The sequence below is a fragment of the Pipistrellus kuhlii genome, unplaced genomic scaffold (genome assembly GCF_014108245.1).
Source record: "Pipistrellus kuhlii isolate mPipKuh1 unplaced genomic scaffold, mPipKuh1.p scaffold_m20_p_23, whole genome shotgun sequence".
Lineage (NCBI taxonomy): Eukaryota > Metazoa > Chordata > Mammalia > Chiroptera > Vespertilionidae > Pipistrellus > Pipistrellus kuhlii.
Window position 1 is genome coordinate 786,357 of NW_023425522.1, and position 15,996 is coordinate 802,352.

Here is a 15,996-nt window from a genome sequence, read left to right on the forward strand (position 1 = left end):
TCCCAAGGTGTCTGGGCTGATGCTGAACGCTCCAGCTCTCAGATAATGGATCCATTTAGAGCATCTGCTAGCTTGTACAGCTGGAAAACCCCAAGCTGCTCTCTGCCCAGCCCAGTAGCACACTCATCTCTGCACTGCCAACACTGAGGTGCTCCTGTTCTCCAGGAGATGCTGGCCCCACCCATTCCTGGGGTCTCTGAAGAGCAGGTGCTAATGACCCTCAGAGAATGACTTCCCCAGCAGCCATTTCCATGAGAATGTCTGAAATGATCCCTCTATTATGCTCTTCCACAGGCAGGATGAAAACTGGGGGAGACACTGCAGCCACTTAATCACTATTAGCCAGCTGTCTCACTCCTGCACTCCCCTTGTTATTAAAGAGAAATGCCCTCGAGCTTCAAGACAGCGTGATGACAAGCTGAATAATTCAAATGGAGCAGCAGAGGGGCGGTGGCCATGGTTGCCTGTTCTGCAATAGGCCTTTCTAGAAAATGCCAGCTGGGAGCTTACCCGTTGCGGTGTGTGTATGGGAGACAGAGCGTCCAAATCTGCATTAGGAAACTCAACCCCTTTCCTCTTCAGCTCCTCATATATATGCACAACACCCGTGAGGTCAGGACTGCTTCGAAAGGCATCGGCCCACGCCTGGAAGGATAAAGGAGGCCTGTTAGGAAGCGTGTCTCCTGAGGGCTGTCACGGTGTCCGAACACCCACCGCAGCCCAGCTGCTCTCTCAGCGGCCAGTGCTCCCTGGACCCCAAAGGCTAACTACCCTGTCCCTCTCCCCCTACCAGTGCTGCCATGAGGTGGGTGGCAAAACCTTGGTTTTTCAATAGTGCGTTGAGCATGAACAAAAATATAAAACTTAATTCAGCATCTGTATTTCTTGGCGAAGACAGAGAAATAGCACACAAGCTTTGCAATGCATCCTAACATGCAGGCATTTTCCTAACTGCAAGGAAATCAATTCTTGGTGATTTTAGTTGAAGGGTGAGCAGAGGCCGCCACCATGCCACAAGCTCACTCGCCGTTTCCCACACTGCTGTGCAGGGCTCTCATCGGTGGAGGCAGGAACCACAGGCAAATCGACAGTGGCGTGTAGCTGGGAAAGGCCCCTCTAGGTCTCCTCAGCAGGTGCGAGGCCCTATAGCTGAGCCGGCCTCGCCCAGGAGAGGTGTCTGGGGCTCAGGAGGGAGGAAAGCCTGTGCTACCCCCCCCCCCCCCCCCCCACACACACGTGCCCACAGAAACACACAGGAAAGCATGAGCACTAGTCTCCTTTATATGAAAACAGCACAGAGAGGAAAGCATACAGATTTAAATGGATTGCCTCTTACCACTGATTCATGAAACACTTTAAAAATTAAGAAAAATCTGTTCTTTGGAAGTTACAGAATACATTTTATTTTTTTAAAGTATATTTTTATTGATCTCAGAGCGGAAGGGAGAGGGAGAGAGAGATAGAAACATCAATGACGAGAGAGAATCATTGATCAGTTGCCTCCTGTATGCCTTCTATTGGGGATGGAACCTGCAACCCAAGGATGGGCCCTTGACTGGAATCGAACATGGGACCCTTCAGTCTGCAGGCTGACGCTCTATCCACTGAGCCAAACCAGCTAGGGCCAGAATACATTTTTTAAAAGTATAGCCAAACAGCTCCCCCAAAATGGGACCTGGCTCTTCAGAGTCACCCGTCACCTTACAAACTCCCAGGGAAGGCGGAGCCCCGGGGGCCAGGGACCTGTGCTAATTCTGTGCTGTCTCCAGCATTCAACTGCCTTCCAGCATTCAACTGCCTTCCGGTTCCAGCGACGTTCCAGCCAATCCTGAGGCAGCTAGGGCAGCGCTATCTCACCAGCAGACCCACTTGAAGTGAAAAGGTCAGCTCCCAAAATGCCTCGTTAATTACAAGTGACACATCGCACCTAATAGAAACATACAGTCAGTCTGGCTTCCTTGATCCGCTCATTTAATTTGCACTCAGGGGTTTAACCCTGCATCAGGACAGCCCCTGTTGGGTTGGCTGACATTTCCCTCAGGATTCTGAGTTGGGCAGAGGTGCCTGCTGAGGCCTGCCTGGCATCCCAGCTGGGGAGCAGTCACAAGAGGCCTGCCCCTGGGAAGTGCCCCTGAGCCCCATCTTCCACCAGCTGCTTTGGCCTCAGCTACCTAATTCACTTGAGTTTGGGCCTCACCACCAGCGCCCACGCCTTGCTTCCCAGCTGCTGAGGGAGGGAGAAGCAGCATGGTAGCTCCCCCTGGGGCTGCGCTAGGCGTTTCTATGGAAGGGCAAACAGCTCAGGGAGCCCGTCATTCATGTCGCTTTCCATCCAGCTACAAGAGGAGAAGACTGAAGATTAAAAAACCATCACTCTTCTCTCCAGTCAGCTGATAACTCTTAGGGCATCTGCCCAAACAGCATGTCAACAGACCCCTGGCCCCGGCTCCAGGCAGGGAGAGGAAAGACACACCCCACGCTGGCCCATCAGCTTCTCCCCTCCCAGGAGTCTGGCCTGGGCCTGGGGCCTGCGGGTGAGACGGTCCGTGGATGTGGCCCTGGGAGTCAGTCCTGTGCCAGCCCCAACCTGTGTACAGAGAAGCCGCAGCAGGTGTGCCTAGAGGTGAGACAGGCAGGAGATCTGGAGGGTTTTCTGATCCCTCTGTCCATTCCCCCGGCTCCGCACACCCCAGGGTTGTAGGTAGCCCTGCCTCTTCATGACAAACTTCCCTCTTTGCCTAGGCAAGCTGGAGTTCGCATTTGTTATTTGCAACCAATCACCCTTCCGGCCTCTGCCTCAGCCTCATCCCACCTGCTGCTCTTTCACCCTGTGGGGCCCCTGAGCAGGTTCGGTGCATTCTCTACTGAGCACGACTGTGGTGCCAAAGGGGACGGGCAGGGGCGGGGCACCTGTAAAGGAACAGCCCTAGGGGAAACGGAGAGGGGGACATCCAGCGATGCTCTGTGCTCTAGTATCTTGCTGGGCTCCTGTCTTCTTCCCACTAGGTCACACCTCTGAAGGCACACGCTGAATCCCTCCCCGCTCAGGGAGAGCAGCCGGCACTGACTCCTGTGCTCTGGTTACTAAGCACCTATTGTCCTACTTCAGAGAACAGAGGAAGGTGGCCACTTTGGATGGCAACAGACTGTGGTGACGCGATAAAGCAGGGATGTGGCCCAGGGCTCGGAGAACCTGTTCCCCGGGAGGCGCAAACCGCCAGGGACAGAGGCAGTGAAAAGCCACTGGGGAGCAGTGACCAGCAGTGCTGGCCCCCTGACAGCCCTGGCTGGTTAGTGACTCAGTGGGTGCCTCTCTGCTCTTCACGTAGTTCTTCCTTTTCCTGCCTCTGCGCCTACAGTGTCGGAAGTTGAAAGACCCAGAGAAAAAAGAGGGGGGAAAAAGAAAGTTATGCCTTTACTAGAGGCCCCGTGCACGAAATGTGTGCACAGCAGGAGGGAGTGTCTCTCAGCCCAGCCGGCACCCTCTCCAATCTGGGACCCCTCAAGGGATGTCCACTGGGATCAGGACTAAACCTGGCAGTAGAACATCCCTCTCACAATCCAGGACTGCTGGCTCCCAACTGCTCACCTGCCTGCCTTCCTGATTGCCCCTAACTGCTTCTGCCTGCCAGCCTGTTCACCCCCTAACCACTCCCCTGCCAGCCTGATTGATGTCTAACTGCTCCCCTGCAAGCCTGTATACCTCCAACTTCCTTCCTCTGGCGGCCTGGCCACTTCTAACTGCCCTCCCCTGCAGGCTTGATCGCCTCCAACTGCCCTCCCTTGTAGGACTCCCTCCCAACTTTCCTCTCCTGCTGGCCTGATCACCCACAACTGCCCTCCCTTGCAGGCCTGGTCCCTCCCAACTGCCCTCCCCTGCTAGCCATCTTGTGGTGGCCATCTTGTTGTCCACCTGGGGGCAGGATCTTTGATCACATGGGGGCAGCCATCTTGTGTGTTGGTGTGATGGTCAATCTGCATATTACTCTTTTATTAGCTAGGATTTCCTTTGTTCCTTTGGATTGTATGCCAAAGTCCAGACTAAAACCTTATAAAACATGAACCATATCCTATTCATTTTTGTATCCCTCAAGTTTTGACAATTTAAAATCATCAAATTTCAGATAAATGATTACTGATTTAAACTATGGGTTCTATTCTTTGGACAAAATAAAGCTTCTGTCATCTTTTGCTTCTTCCCCTGAACCAAACTTCCTGTTCCCAGTGGCAGGGTCTGGAGAGCTGCCGTCCACACAGATTCAGCCATCAGTTCTCTGACACCTTCTAAGAACACAACAGCTTCCCAGCCCAGCCCAGCCCCTTTTGTCAGTCAGACCTTGGTTCTGAATCAAGTTGGTCACAGAAATATTATCTTGGTTGTTGAACAAAACTTCGATTTTTGACCCAGTTACCTGTATGGTCAGTCACATGTTTCCCAGGCAACAAACAAAGGAGAGAATGCATGAGTATGAGTCAGCTGACGGCTGAATCTTGTGTTGTTAACATCTCAGGAAACTGTGCTGTGGATATCTTATGTTTTTTGTTTTGTGGCTGCTTATTATTAAACACCTACAGTAAATTATCCTGGGCGCTAAGAGTGAGTGATAGCAGCAAAGTAAAACGGAAAGTTGTGAGGCCCGGCTGGCATCAACCCAGGAGCCAAAAGGTCATTAGTTTGCTTCTGAGTCAGGGCACATGGGTATGGGCTCGATCCCCCACATGCAGGAGGCAGCCGATCGACGTGTCTCTCTCATCGATGTTTCTATCTCTCTATCCCTCTCCTTTCCTCTCTCTAAAAATAATTTAAAAATATGTTCTTAAAAGTTGTGAGAACAACAATAGAGCTTAAAAAAGAAATAATTGTGAAGTGTGATAGAGATGTCCATGTGTCTGACTGGTTACCGATATGGCAGGCCAACAGCACAACTTTAAAACATGAAGAGGCTGACGTTGCTGCGGGTGTGGAAGTGCTCAGGAAACAACTGTAGCCACTGAAGAGTTAGAGAAATTGTTGTTGATTTGGATAAACAAAAAGCACTTAGCCAGTGATAAAATTTCAAAGGCAAGATCTGTGACAGAGCGCAGACCTGCACTCTGACCTCCGAAGCCCCGGGACCAGACGGAGGCTGCGGAGGGCGCCGGGCCCAGCGGTGGGAAAGGGGGGGGTGGCACTCGCGGGGAGGGACATGGGGAGGCGGCCACTCTAACAAAGCAGCTGCTCAGGATTTCCTGACAGAACTTCTAGAATACGTGGAGGCCCAGGGGTATGTTCCAACAAGTGTTCCACTGTGAAAAGACAGGCTCGCTGGGAGGACATGCTGGAGGACCACCGCGCAGAAGTCATCGCGGGACACGGCCAGGAGCACCGCCAACGTTACTCCTGGGTCCTCACCGTCCACAGCCTCGCCCCTGCTGGGTCCTCACCACCCACAGTCTCACCCCTGCTGGGTCCTCACCAGCCACAGCCTCCCCCCTGCTGGGTCCTCGCCACCTAACAACTCTTCCAATCCAGCCCACAGAACAGCAGGTCATTTCTAACTTAAGGAGCTCTGCTCAAAGGCCCTGTTCCAGGGGTGTTCTGAGGTGACCTCTGACACGGACTGACCCCTGAGGAGGTGCTGAAAGGAACACCTGAATGTCCTCACTCACTGAGGATCATAGACAGAGCATGGGGAGAGTTCCAGAACCACACAATCGCCAGGGAGAAGCTGTGCCAAAGCCTGCGAGGCTGTGAGGGGAGCCTGTCCGCTGGGGACACTGTGTCTCTGGGCGGGTCCGTGGCTTGGAGTGGACGGTGATGGGGAGGACACAGAGGAGCAGCCGCGGCAGCTGAGGAGCCCCTTCAGAGGAGGGGTGGGGAAGGGAGGCTATTCCTACCGCACGCACCAAGGGAATGCTGGGGAATGCACAGTCTGACAAAGAAGTAGCAAACTGTGCATGAACTTGTTCAGAGACAGAGCAGTGTTTCCCTTCAGGAAAGTGTGAAAACAGCGGCACAATCATTGGATGGTTTTTACTGGGACAGAGGCCCAGCGAGCCTGAAGCAAGTCCCAGTGGAGCAAAGAGGGGAAGAGAAAGAACCCCAGAAGCAAAGCCACCTCCTCTTCCAAACAATGACCCCTCCTCCTCCCCCCCTCCGCCCCATGCCGCCCCCCTCCTCCATATTCAGTCATCAGTAGCTGGCAACATTAAAGGCAGTTCTAGTGTGTATGTAAAGTTTCACTTTTTTACTGTAAATTTCCTTTCCTTTTTGTTTATATTTATTTATAGATTAAATAGTACTGTACACAAGAAAGGTTAAACTGTATATAAGAAAGGTTAAAACAGGGAATCATATGGTGGACTGGGCTGGACTATTCAGTTTACATTATTTCTAACGGCAAAAATGATTCCGTTTTCAAACAAATTGCTTCTCGAACAGCCTTCTGGAACAAGTTAAGTTAGAACCGAGGTCCCACTGTGCTCTCAGACCCTTGCTGCGGAGGCGGGGCGGGCGGGCGGGCGGGCGGGCGGAGAGCAGCGAAGGCATGCCCTCAGCACGCTTTGACGCCTCGCTAGCAGGATGCTCTCACTGCTGTTCTTGCAGACAGCACCAGGGAAGGCTGAGGGATGGCATGAAACAGAAAGAAACGCAGCCAGAAGGCCAGCCACGGATCACAAGGAGGGAAAAGCTGGAGTGGCAGGAAGTTCAGAGGCAGGAGTGACGGAGCTGGCAAGCTGCTTTGGAGGCCGCTCTGCTCTCAGCATCTTTCCTTCCAGGCGACCAGGGAGACGGGCTCCCTCCCGAGAGACAAAGCCCTCCGCCCGCAGCGGGGACGGCCCACTGAGCCCTCACACGGGACTGGCCGGCCCACTTCCCAGCAGCTGGGCATGGAGAGCAGAAAGCAGGGTCCGGGAGGGAGAGTGGCCGCAGTGTGGCTCTGCACCCACACTCACTCCGGCTGCACTGACACGAGGGCCTGCTGCACTCCCACGCCGGCCAAAGCCAGCGGCCTGGCACCCCAGCCCCTCCCTGTCTCTCGTGGGAGCAGCACTTGCTCTCCCAGGGAATGACCAGACTCTCTGGGAGGCTTTCTTTGCATTTAATATGCAAATAAAATCACCTTCTTTTCAAAGGGTGACAGCCTCGGCATACTCATCAGAAGCACTGTGATGAAGAAGATGCCGCCCACTGGTGAGGACGTGAAGAGGTCATAGCACTATGACCCAGTGCGTGGGCACTCTCTACCACCAGCAACTGCACGCCTAGCTGTGAGGCTGAACTCTCCGAAATTGCTAATATTCTACCATTCTGACCAACAAAGATGGCAGTTTCACCTATTGGACCAACAGATACCCAACCAAGTGACACATGTCACCAAGGACACATGCTAGAGGCTCCCAGCAGCACCTTTCGTACCAGCCCTGACTAGCAAGCGCCCTCTGTAGCGGAGGATGCTAAGCACGGCCCCCGCAGGCCCAGCAGCAAGGTGCGCGGTGGGAAAGGGAGCCGTGGTCAACCAGTGCGCGGTGAGGCCTCACAGGCAGCGGCCGGACACACAGACACACAGACAGCAGCGCCGGCACAGACTGCAGGTGAAGCTCCACAGGAGAGCCCCGCTCTGCCCTGTGCTGTGAAGTGGAATGTGACACACACCCACCAAGCCCCACACCTGGGATGGCCCCCCTGACTCCCCATGCGGGTTACATGTATATTCAGTGTATAAAAATTTATCAAGTTGTATATGCTTTTCAAGTATGTGACTTCCTGTATATACAGATCAATGAAAAGTAAAAGAAAAGGCTGATCTTTCTATTCCTTTTCCACCCCATGACAAGCCAAGCCACCCCCACTCCGAACGCTGCCTGTGCTTCTCCGTTATTAGCCATGAGCGACAGCCATGAGCGACGAAGTTCTTAGGAAGCTTCAGACGCTGAGCAGGAGAACTGCCCGTGAGGTTACTAAGCCCACGGGACGTGTCCTGATCTGAAGCCCCTGGAGGTTTCTCAGCGGGACCTCAAGGCCCATCCCAGCAGCCCCTGTCGGCGGAGCACATGCTGCTGCCAGGCCGGAGGGCTGTCCTCGGAGCATGGGTGTGGCCACGGGCTGCTCGGACCATCGCACAGAGCAGGGCTGGAGTACAAAGGCAGGAACGCAGGCCCATTTTACACACAAGCAGGTAGAGGTTTGCCACTGGGAAGAAGTAGTGCTGGGAAGGCGGTGAGTCTGACGGGCAGGGGTGGGGGTGCCGGGCTGGTGTCCCCAGGGAGAGCCAGGGGCCACAGTCAGCAGAGGAAGTGGGGATCATGGCCTCACTGTGCTGTGCTTGCAGGGGCAGCTGACAGCCACTGGTCTGGCCGCAGGAAGGACTCCAGTCTGACTCCAGAGACCTCCCCCATGTCACTGGGGGCATGCACAGCTTAGGCGGAGATGTCCTATGTTTTGTAAGAAAAAGTCCCCATTCACTTTCCTGATACAAATACCGGGGGCAGGGGAGTGAGCTGGGCATCAACCAGTGCGCGGTGAGGTCTCACAGGCAGCGGCCGGACACACAGAATGAGGGTTTGTGGTCAAGTGCTTGAGACCCCGGAGATGAAGTGGCCCAGCTCGCGGAGAGCTCAGACGGGGAGGTGGTGGGAAAGCTGGCGTGGAGGAACGTGAAGAGCATAAGAGAGTGACGGGAGAGAGGGTGACACCTGCAAGCCAGGCGGTGGGAGGCTCTGAGGCTGAGTGTGGAAGTCTGCTCCACGTGCTGGGAGGATGCAGGCACAGGCGCAGGCAGGACAGAGCCAGCGCTCCCTGGCTCAGGCCCCTCTCTCCTCTGGGCTGCCACACTGCCTCCAAAGCTTGCCCCTAGCCACCTGCCCGCCTTCCCAGTCCTCCTTCCAGCTCTCTTCCCTCTCCTCATGGCACTGCAGGTTATCTGCTGTATGACAGCACCAATCGTCCGCACTGGACGTGCTTTGTGACGCACGTACGTACCACGGTGTCGGTCTAAAACCAGATTTGACTGTTCAGCCAGCTCAGAAACATCCAAGAGCTCCCGCTGCCCATAGGATAAGGCACACGCTCCTCAGTGCCATGTGGCCTGTAAGCCCTGACTATCTCTCTGTCCTGTCTTCCGCCCCCCAGTCTTCCTTACACTCTATCTGCGGGGGCAGTCTGGACCCTCTCTCTTTAAGAGGAACCACTAACTTTCCCACTCCTGAGGCTGGACCGGACGACTCCCTTCTAACAAACAGACTGGCCACGGAGGTGCAGTGTGACTTGTGAGGCACAGCTCAGCAGGCACCACAGCCTCCTCATGCTTTCTGGGTCCTCTGCTCTGGGAGAACCGGCTGCCATGTCATGAGGACACTCAGGAGGTCCCCATGGGAGAAACTCAGGCCTCCTCCCAGCGGTCAGCAAGGCCTGAGCGCTGCCCTGCCCTATGGGGAGCCCCGTGGACAGGCTGCTGCAGCTCCCACTGCGCTGGACCAGGCAGTCCTGGCAGCACCTTCGCTGCAGCCTCCAGAGGGCCCCCGAGCCAGAGGCGCCAGCAGGCTTTCCCTGCACTCCTGACCCACAGAAACAGGAGACAATGACCATCCATGTTAAAATGCTACGCCTCGAGAGAGTTTGTTACAGAGCAAATAATGATGCACCCAAATGTGTCACTGCCCTCGCTGACGCATCCGGCCTTTGTATTTGCTATTGTCTTTGCTGCTATGCTTTTCCCACTCTGCCCTTTCCACCAAGTTCCTCAGCATCCTGCAGGGTCCAAAGGAGTCCTCCTCTCCTCAGCCAGTCACTCCCAACACCACCGGCCCCTCCTCCCTGCAGCCCCACAGCTGCCCCTGGAACTCAGCAGCCTGCACGCTCCTCTGACATGGCCCTGCCTACGCCACCCTGTCCCTGAGGCTCAGAGTCCTGCCAAGGCCCTGCCTGCCCTGTGGGCCGCAGCGGGCCAGGCACCCAGGCCGTGAAGCTCTGTCAACTGGCTGGAGAGCCGCACTTAAGGTTCCATTGCAGGGGATGAGTGTAGAAAGGAAGCGTTATGCAACGGACATCGAAACCCAGAAGCCTCCATTCTTCCTTCCAAAGGATGGCCAAGCATGCGGACTCACCGCGGGCCCACAAACAGCCAAGAGGAGCTGACCTACCTGGATCAGGGCCAGCACCTTGTCCTGCACGATGGTGGGCGGGTTGTTCTTGGGAGAGAGGATTTTGACCAGAACGCCGTCGATGAAATCTCGGTTGGCCACGAGGATGTGGAAGCGGTGGCCGCAGTTCTTCACACAGGTCTCCAGCACCTGGTGCGGAGGGAGCAGAGGTGACCACACATGCCTGCGGAGTTTCCACCTTTTCCTTCCCCCGAACATCTCCCCGCCAAGCTCCTTTAGAACCAGCCTAACCACACCGCATCCTCACCCAGTAATCCAGGCATACCTCAGGGGGAGGCAGTCCCCTGCTGCCTGCCCCGCACACAAATCAGGTCGTTGGTTGTTCATTTAGGCATCACTTTCACCGGAGCAGGGAAAGTGGGAATGAAATGACTGAGTGGTCTCTAAAAATCAGCACTTTGTCCTCCCTCTGGGCCATTGGGTGTGTGGCATTAGCCAACGGGACACATGCTCTGTCACAGGGAAGGCTGCTGTGACAGTAAGAATTGTCCAGGGAGTTGTCTGCCCTAGTAATATGAGGAAGCACACACCCACACACCCACACCCACACACACCCACACCCACACCCCCACAACCCCCCCCCCACACACACCCACCCACACACATACACACACACACACACACACACACACACAACCCCCCACACACACACCCCCCCCACACCCACACCCACACCCACCCACACACATACACACACACACAGACACACAGACCCACACACCCACACACACACACCCATACACACCCACACCCACACCCACACACACACAGACCCACACCCCCCCCACACACACACCCCCCCCACACACACACACACCCACCCCCACACACACACCCACACCCACACACACCCACACACACACATACACACACCCACCCACACACACACCCACACACACACATACACACACACACCCACACACACACCCACACACCCACACACACACCCACACACACACACACACACACACACACATACACCACACCTCTGCTTTTGCAACTAAAATGGAAAATGACTTTCCACCTTTAATAACTGGTTTGTGGGCTTCTGCTGCCATTAGGGTTTAAGGTCATGCATCCTTCCAAACCCTGCCCACTCGTCCCATCTGGGACAATCAGTTACACAGGCCTGAGCCTGTCAGAAAAGCACAGATGTGTGTGGGTTCTGGCTAGATGGCCAGTGTGGGCTTGAATCTCAGCTCCACCACTTTCTGAGTGGTCCAGGGCAAGTCTCTGAGCCTCTGCTTCGCCATCTGTAAAGTGGGCACATGAGCACTCCCTTCCAGAACTATAGTGATGCTGCCACGCAAGCACCTAGCACAGGGGAGGAGCCAGTAAATGAGAACTTTGATGCTGAGATGCCATTCCACAGGCTGCAGTACATGCTCAAGTGACGGAACAGTTCAGTCCCTGCAGGAAGCATTATGCTTTTCTCTTGCTGCTTTTAATATTCTCTTTGTCTTTTGCTCTTGGCATTTTAATTATGATGTGCCTTTGTGTGGTCCTCTTTGGATTCCTTTTGTTTGGGGTTCTGTGTGCTTCTTGGACTTGTCAGTCTATTTCTTTCACCAGATAGAGGAAGTTTTCTGTCATTATTTCTTCAAATAGGATTCCAGTATCTTGATCTCTCTTTTCTTCTGGCAACCCCATAATGTGAATGTTGGTACGCTTGAAGTTTTCCCAGATGCTCCTTACACTATCTTCATGTTTTTTGATCCTTTTTCTTTTTGCTTTTCTGGTTGGGTGTTTTTTGCTTCTTTGTATTTCAAATCTTTGACTTGATTCTTGTTGGATCTCTGTATATTATTCTTTATTTCAGTCAGTGTATGCTTAATTTCTAGTTGGTTCTTTTTCATATCCTTGAGTGTCTCACTAAATTTATCAGCGGTTTCTAGAAAATTCTTGAAAACCTTATAACTGTGGTTTTGAACTCTATATCCAGTAGTTTGTTTTCCTCCATTTCTGTCATTTGTAACCTGTTTCTTTGTCTCTGCATTTGGCTGCTTCCCTGAGTTAACAGAGTGGCTTTGTGTGTTAGGTGTCCTGTAGGGACCAGTGGCTCAGCCTCCCCACTTACCTGAGGTGGACACTCTTGGTGCACCCCTTTGTGGGCTTTACACACAGTCTTGTTGTAGTTAAGCCTTGATTGTTGTTGGTATCACTGGGAAGAATTGACCTCCAGGCCAATTGGCTGTGAGAATCAGTTGTGTTTAGGATGGGAAAATTCTGTGCTGGAGACACCCCTATGGGGCAAGACTTGCTTCAGTGTGGCTTTGGTGCTCCCTGAGTCTGCCCCCTGAGTGTGTCCCTTATGGATCTGAGGAGTTGTAATCTGTATGGCCCCACTCTGACCACTGGGTACACTGGCTCTTGGAACTCTAAGGAGGTATTAATTTAGCCTCTGCCTGAGGCTACCCAGCAGGAGCTACAGAGAGATCTGCAGTTTCCTCTTCTTTGTTTGGGGTTTGGAGGTGCCCAGATGAGGCTCAGCTGTGAAGCAATGCAAGCTGCTGTGGGGCCTTTGGCCTTCTTTTGTATGTTCTGGGTCTCTCTGACCCAGCTACAGTTTGTTAGGTAATTTTAGATCGCAAAGGGCCAGGCCATTCATATGCAAAAGCCTCTGCGCATACCTAGGGTGGGCGGGGTCTCAGGGAATTAACGGGGTGGGGCAAACAGCTCTGGCGGATCCTCAGCCCTGCCCTAAGAGGCCCCTGGGTCTCAGTGTCCCATGGTAAGCGCTGCAAGCACCTCAGAGAGAAAGCCACTCTGGAGTTCCGCCTGATGCCAGACAGCCCAGTTTCTTTCTGCATGAGTCTGGGTCCCCCGAGTCTCGCGAGGAATTGGGGTTCAGAGCAGTCGGGAGCTTGTGTCTCCCTCACGGTTGAAAAAGACAACAGTGTCCTCAGTTGCCAGCCCTCCCCCCCCCCCACGCTTCCATACTTTACTCCCGCACCTCCTCTGAGTCTCACTATGCTTTTCTCTTCCCTTCCAGTTGCAGAATTTCCATTCAGCCAGCCTTCCTGTGGTTCTGGATGATGTCTGTTTTGTTTTTTAGTTGTAGTTTTGAAGTGGTGTGTGAGGCAGCAATTTCAGGTGTTTACCTATGCTGCCATCTTGGTTTCTCCTTCCCTGGAGCAGATTTTAAAGTTAGATACTCCAGGGCTCAGCTACATAGGCTTGGCAATGCCCTGGGCAGAGGTGGCATGTGCTACAGAGCAGCCACAGCCTAGAAAAGCAGGAGACGTGGGAGGTCTTCTCTGGCTGGCAAGGCCCACTTCATGCCACTCTGCCAAAAAAGGCCCCTGGAAAACTGTCTCTGTGGGTTGCAGGGCATGAAACACACAGCAGCAATTTTCTAGAATGGAGCCAAAGCCCAGGAGTAAGCAGAAGGTGCCTCCAAGCAATCAGAAACAGATGTTTCCAGTTCATGCCCAAGCAGAGAGCCCCCTCAGGACCTCTGCCTAAATCCTACTTGGGGTAACTGTGAACAGTGTTTGAGTGTACAGCTATGAAGTGAGGAAAGGCCCACAGGAGCAGAACTGAGATGACTGATAGGGTAAGATAAGACAAAGAGCGAAGTCATGGAAGTAGGCATGGGGCCCTGCTCGTGCACCAGACAAGGGCCTTGTGCAGGGGCAGGGCAGGGACTTGCACATTTAATCAGTCCCCCAAGGCATCACTGGGTCGGCAGCAAAGACATGATCACTAAAATTAAAATATTAAAAATTTAAAAATACTTAGAAATAAATGTAATTAAGAAAGTAAAAGATCATTACCCTGAAAATTATAAAATATTGGAGAAAAACTGAAGACACACATAAATGGAAAGATATCCTGTGTTCATGGACTGGAAGAATTAATATTGTTAAATGTTCATACTACGCAAAGCCATCTACATATTTCAAAGAAATAGAAAAAGCAATCCTAAAATTCATAGAGATCTATAAAAGGCTTTCAATAGGCAAAGCAATGCTGAGGAAGAAGAAAGCTGACAGTATCACACTGCCTGATGTAAAACTATATTGCAAAGTTACAGTCAGCAAAGCAGTCTGGTACTGGCATAAAAATAAACTCAAACCAATGGAACAGAATCAAGAGCCGAGAAATAAACGCATACTTACTCAGTCAACTAATATTTGACAAGGGAGCCAAGAGGACTTAATGGGAGGAAGGACAGTCTGCTATAAACTGTGCTGGAAAAACTGGTTATCCACACGCAGAAGAATGAAACGAGCTTCTAACTCACACCACTCACAAAAACTAACTCAAAATGGACTAAACACTTACATATAATACCCTAAACCATAAAACTTCTAAAAGAAAAATAGGGGGGAAGCTCCTTGACATTAATTTTGAAAAAGATTTTTTGGATATGACACCAAAAGCAAAGGCAACAAAACAAAAAATAAACAAGTGGTTGGTACTACATCAAACTAAAACTTTTCTTCATAACAGAAGAAACAATTAGGAGAATAAAAAGGCAACCCACAGAATGGGAAAACATATTTACTAACTATCAGATAAGGGGTTAATGCAAAAAATACATAAGGGCCTGACTGGCATGGCTTAGTAACTGAGCATTGTCCTATAAATCAGGAGGTCATAGTTTGATTCTGGGTCAGGGCAGGCCTTGGTTGCAGGCTTGATCACCAGAGTGGGGCATGCAGGAGGCAGCCGATCAATGATTCTCTCCCATCATTTATGTTTCTCTCTCTCCCTTCTTCTCTGAAATCAATAAAAATATACTTAAACACACACACACACACACACACACACACACACACACACACACACAAATAACCCATAGTAAAAAACAACAACACATTGACAGTGAGAAAATTGAAACAAACATCAAAAACACTCCCCCCCGAAAGTCCAGGACCAGATAGCTTCACCAGTGAATTCTACCAAATGTTCAAAGAAGGTTTAAAGCCTATCCATCTTAAACTCTTCCAAAAATTGAAGAGGTAATACTTCCTAACACATTCTATGAGGCCAATATAACCCTGATACCAAAACCTGGCAAAGATGATAAAAAAAAGAGAACTACAGACTAATGTCTCTGATGAAGACAGATGCAAAAATCCTAAACCAAACACTAGGAAATCTGATACAACAGTACATCCACCATTTCATACATCACAATCAAGTGGGGTTCATTCCAGGGACATAAGGATGGTTCAACACACACAAATTAATTAACAGAATACATCACATTAACAAAAGAATGGATAAAAATCATATGATCTTATCAATAGATGCAGGAAAAACATCTGATAAGATACAATACCCATTTATGATTAAAATACTCAATAAAATAGGAATAGAAGGAAAGTACCACAACTTAATAAAGGCCTAGGCCCTCCTCATGGCTCATGCAGGAAGCAACTGGTCAATGTGTTTCTTTTACATTGATATTTCTCTCTTTGTTTCCCTCTCTCTTCCACTCTTTCTACAGATCAATGGAAAAATATCCTCAGGTGAGGATTTAAAAAAAAGTTTTTTAAGATGTGTTATATACACACAATGGAATACTACTCAGCCAAGAGAAAGGATGAAATACCACCATTCACAACATGATGGACCTTAAGAACGTTATGCAGTCAGAAAAAGCTAAGAACCATCCGATCTCACTCAGATGTGGGATAGAAAATGGAAACTCATGAACACACACAGCAGTGAGGTGGTTGCCAGAGGGAAGGGGTGGAAGGAGGAGATCCTAATACATGGTGACAGGAGAAGATCTGACTGTGAGTGGTGGGCACACGGAGCAATATACAGATCTTGTAACATATTATAGAAACCCACACCTGACACCTATGTTCATGTTGACCAATGTCACCCAGTCAATTT

General features: G+C 51.6%; 1 protein-coding gene across 9 annotated transcripts in view; it reads right to left on the reverse strand.

Moving 5' to 3' along the window:
• Window positions 1-15,996, reverse strand: part of TOM1L2 (target of myb1 like 2 membrane trafficking protein) — a 129,026-nt gene that overhangs the window by 27,269 nt on the left and 85,761 nt on the right. For all 9 annotated transcript variants that reach the window (XM_036452251.2, XM_045586454.1, XM_036452248.2 and 6 more), the window contains 2 exons: window positions 10,123-10,272; window positions 511-645 (listed from right to left, as the gene is read on the reverse strand). In XM_036452251.2, coding sequence (XP_036308144.1) covers window positions 511-645; window positions 10,123-10,272 — 285 coding nt within the window. The remainder of the gene's footprint in view (window positions 1-510; window positions 646-10,122; window positions 10,273-15,996) is intronic.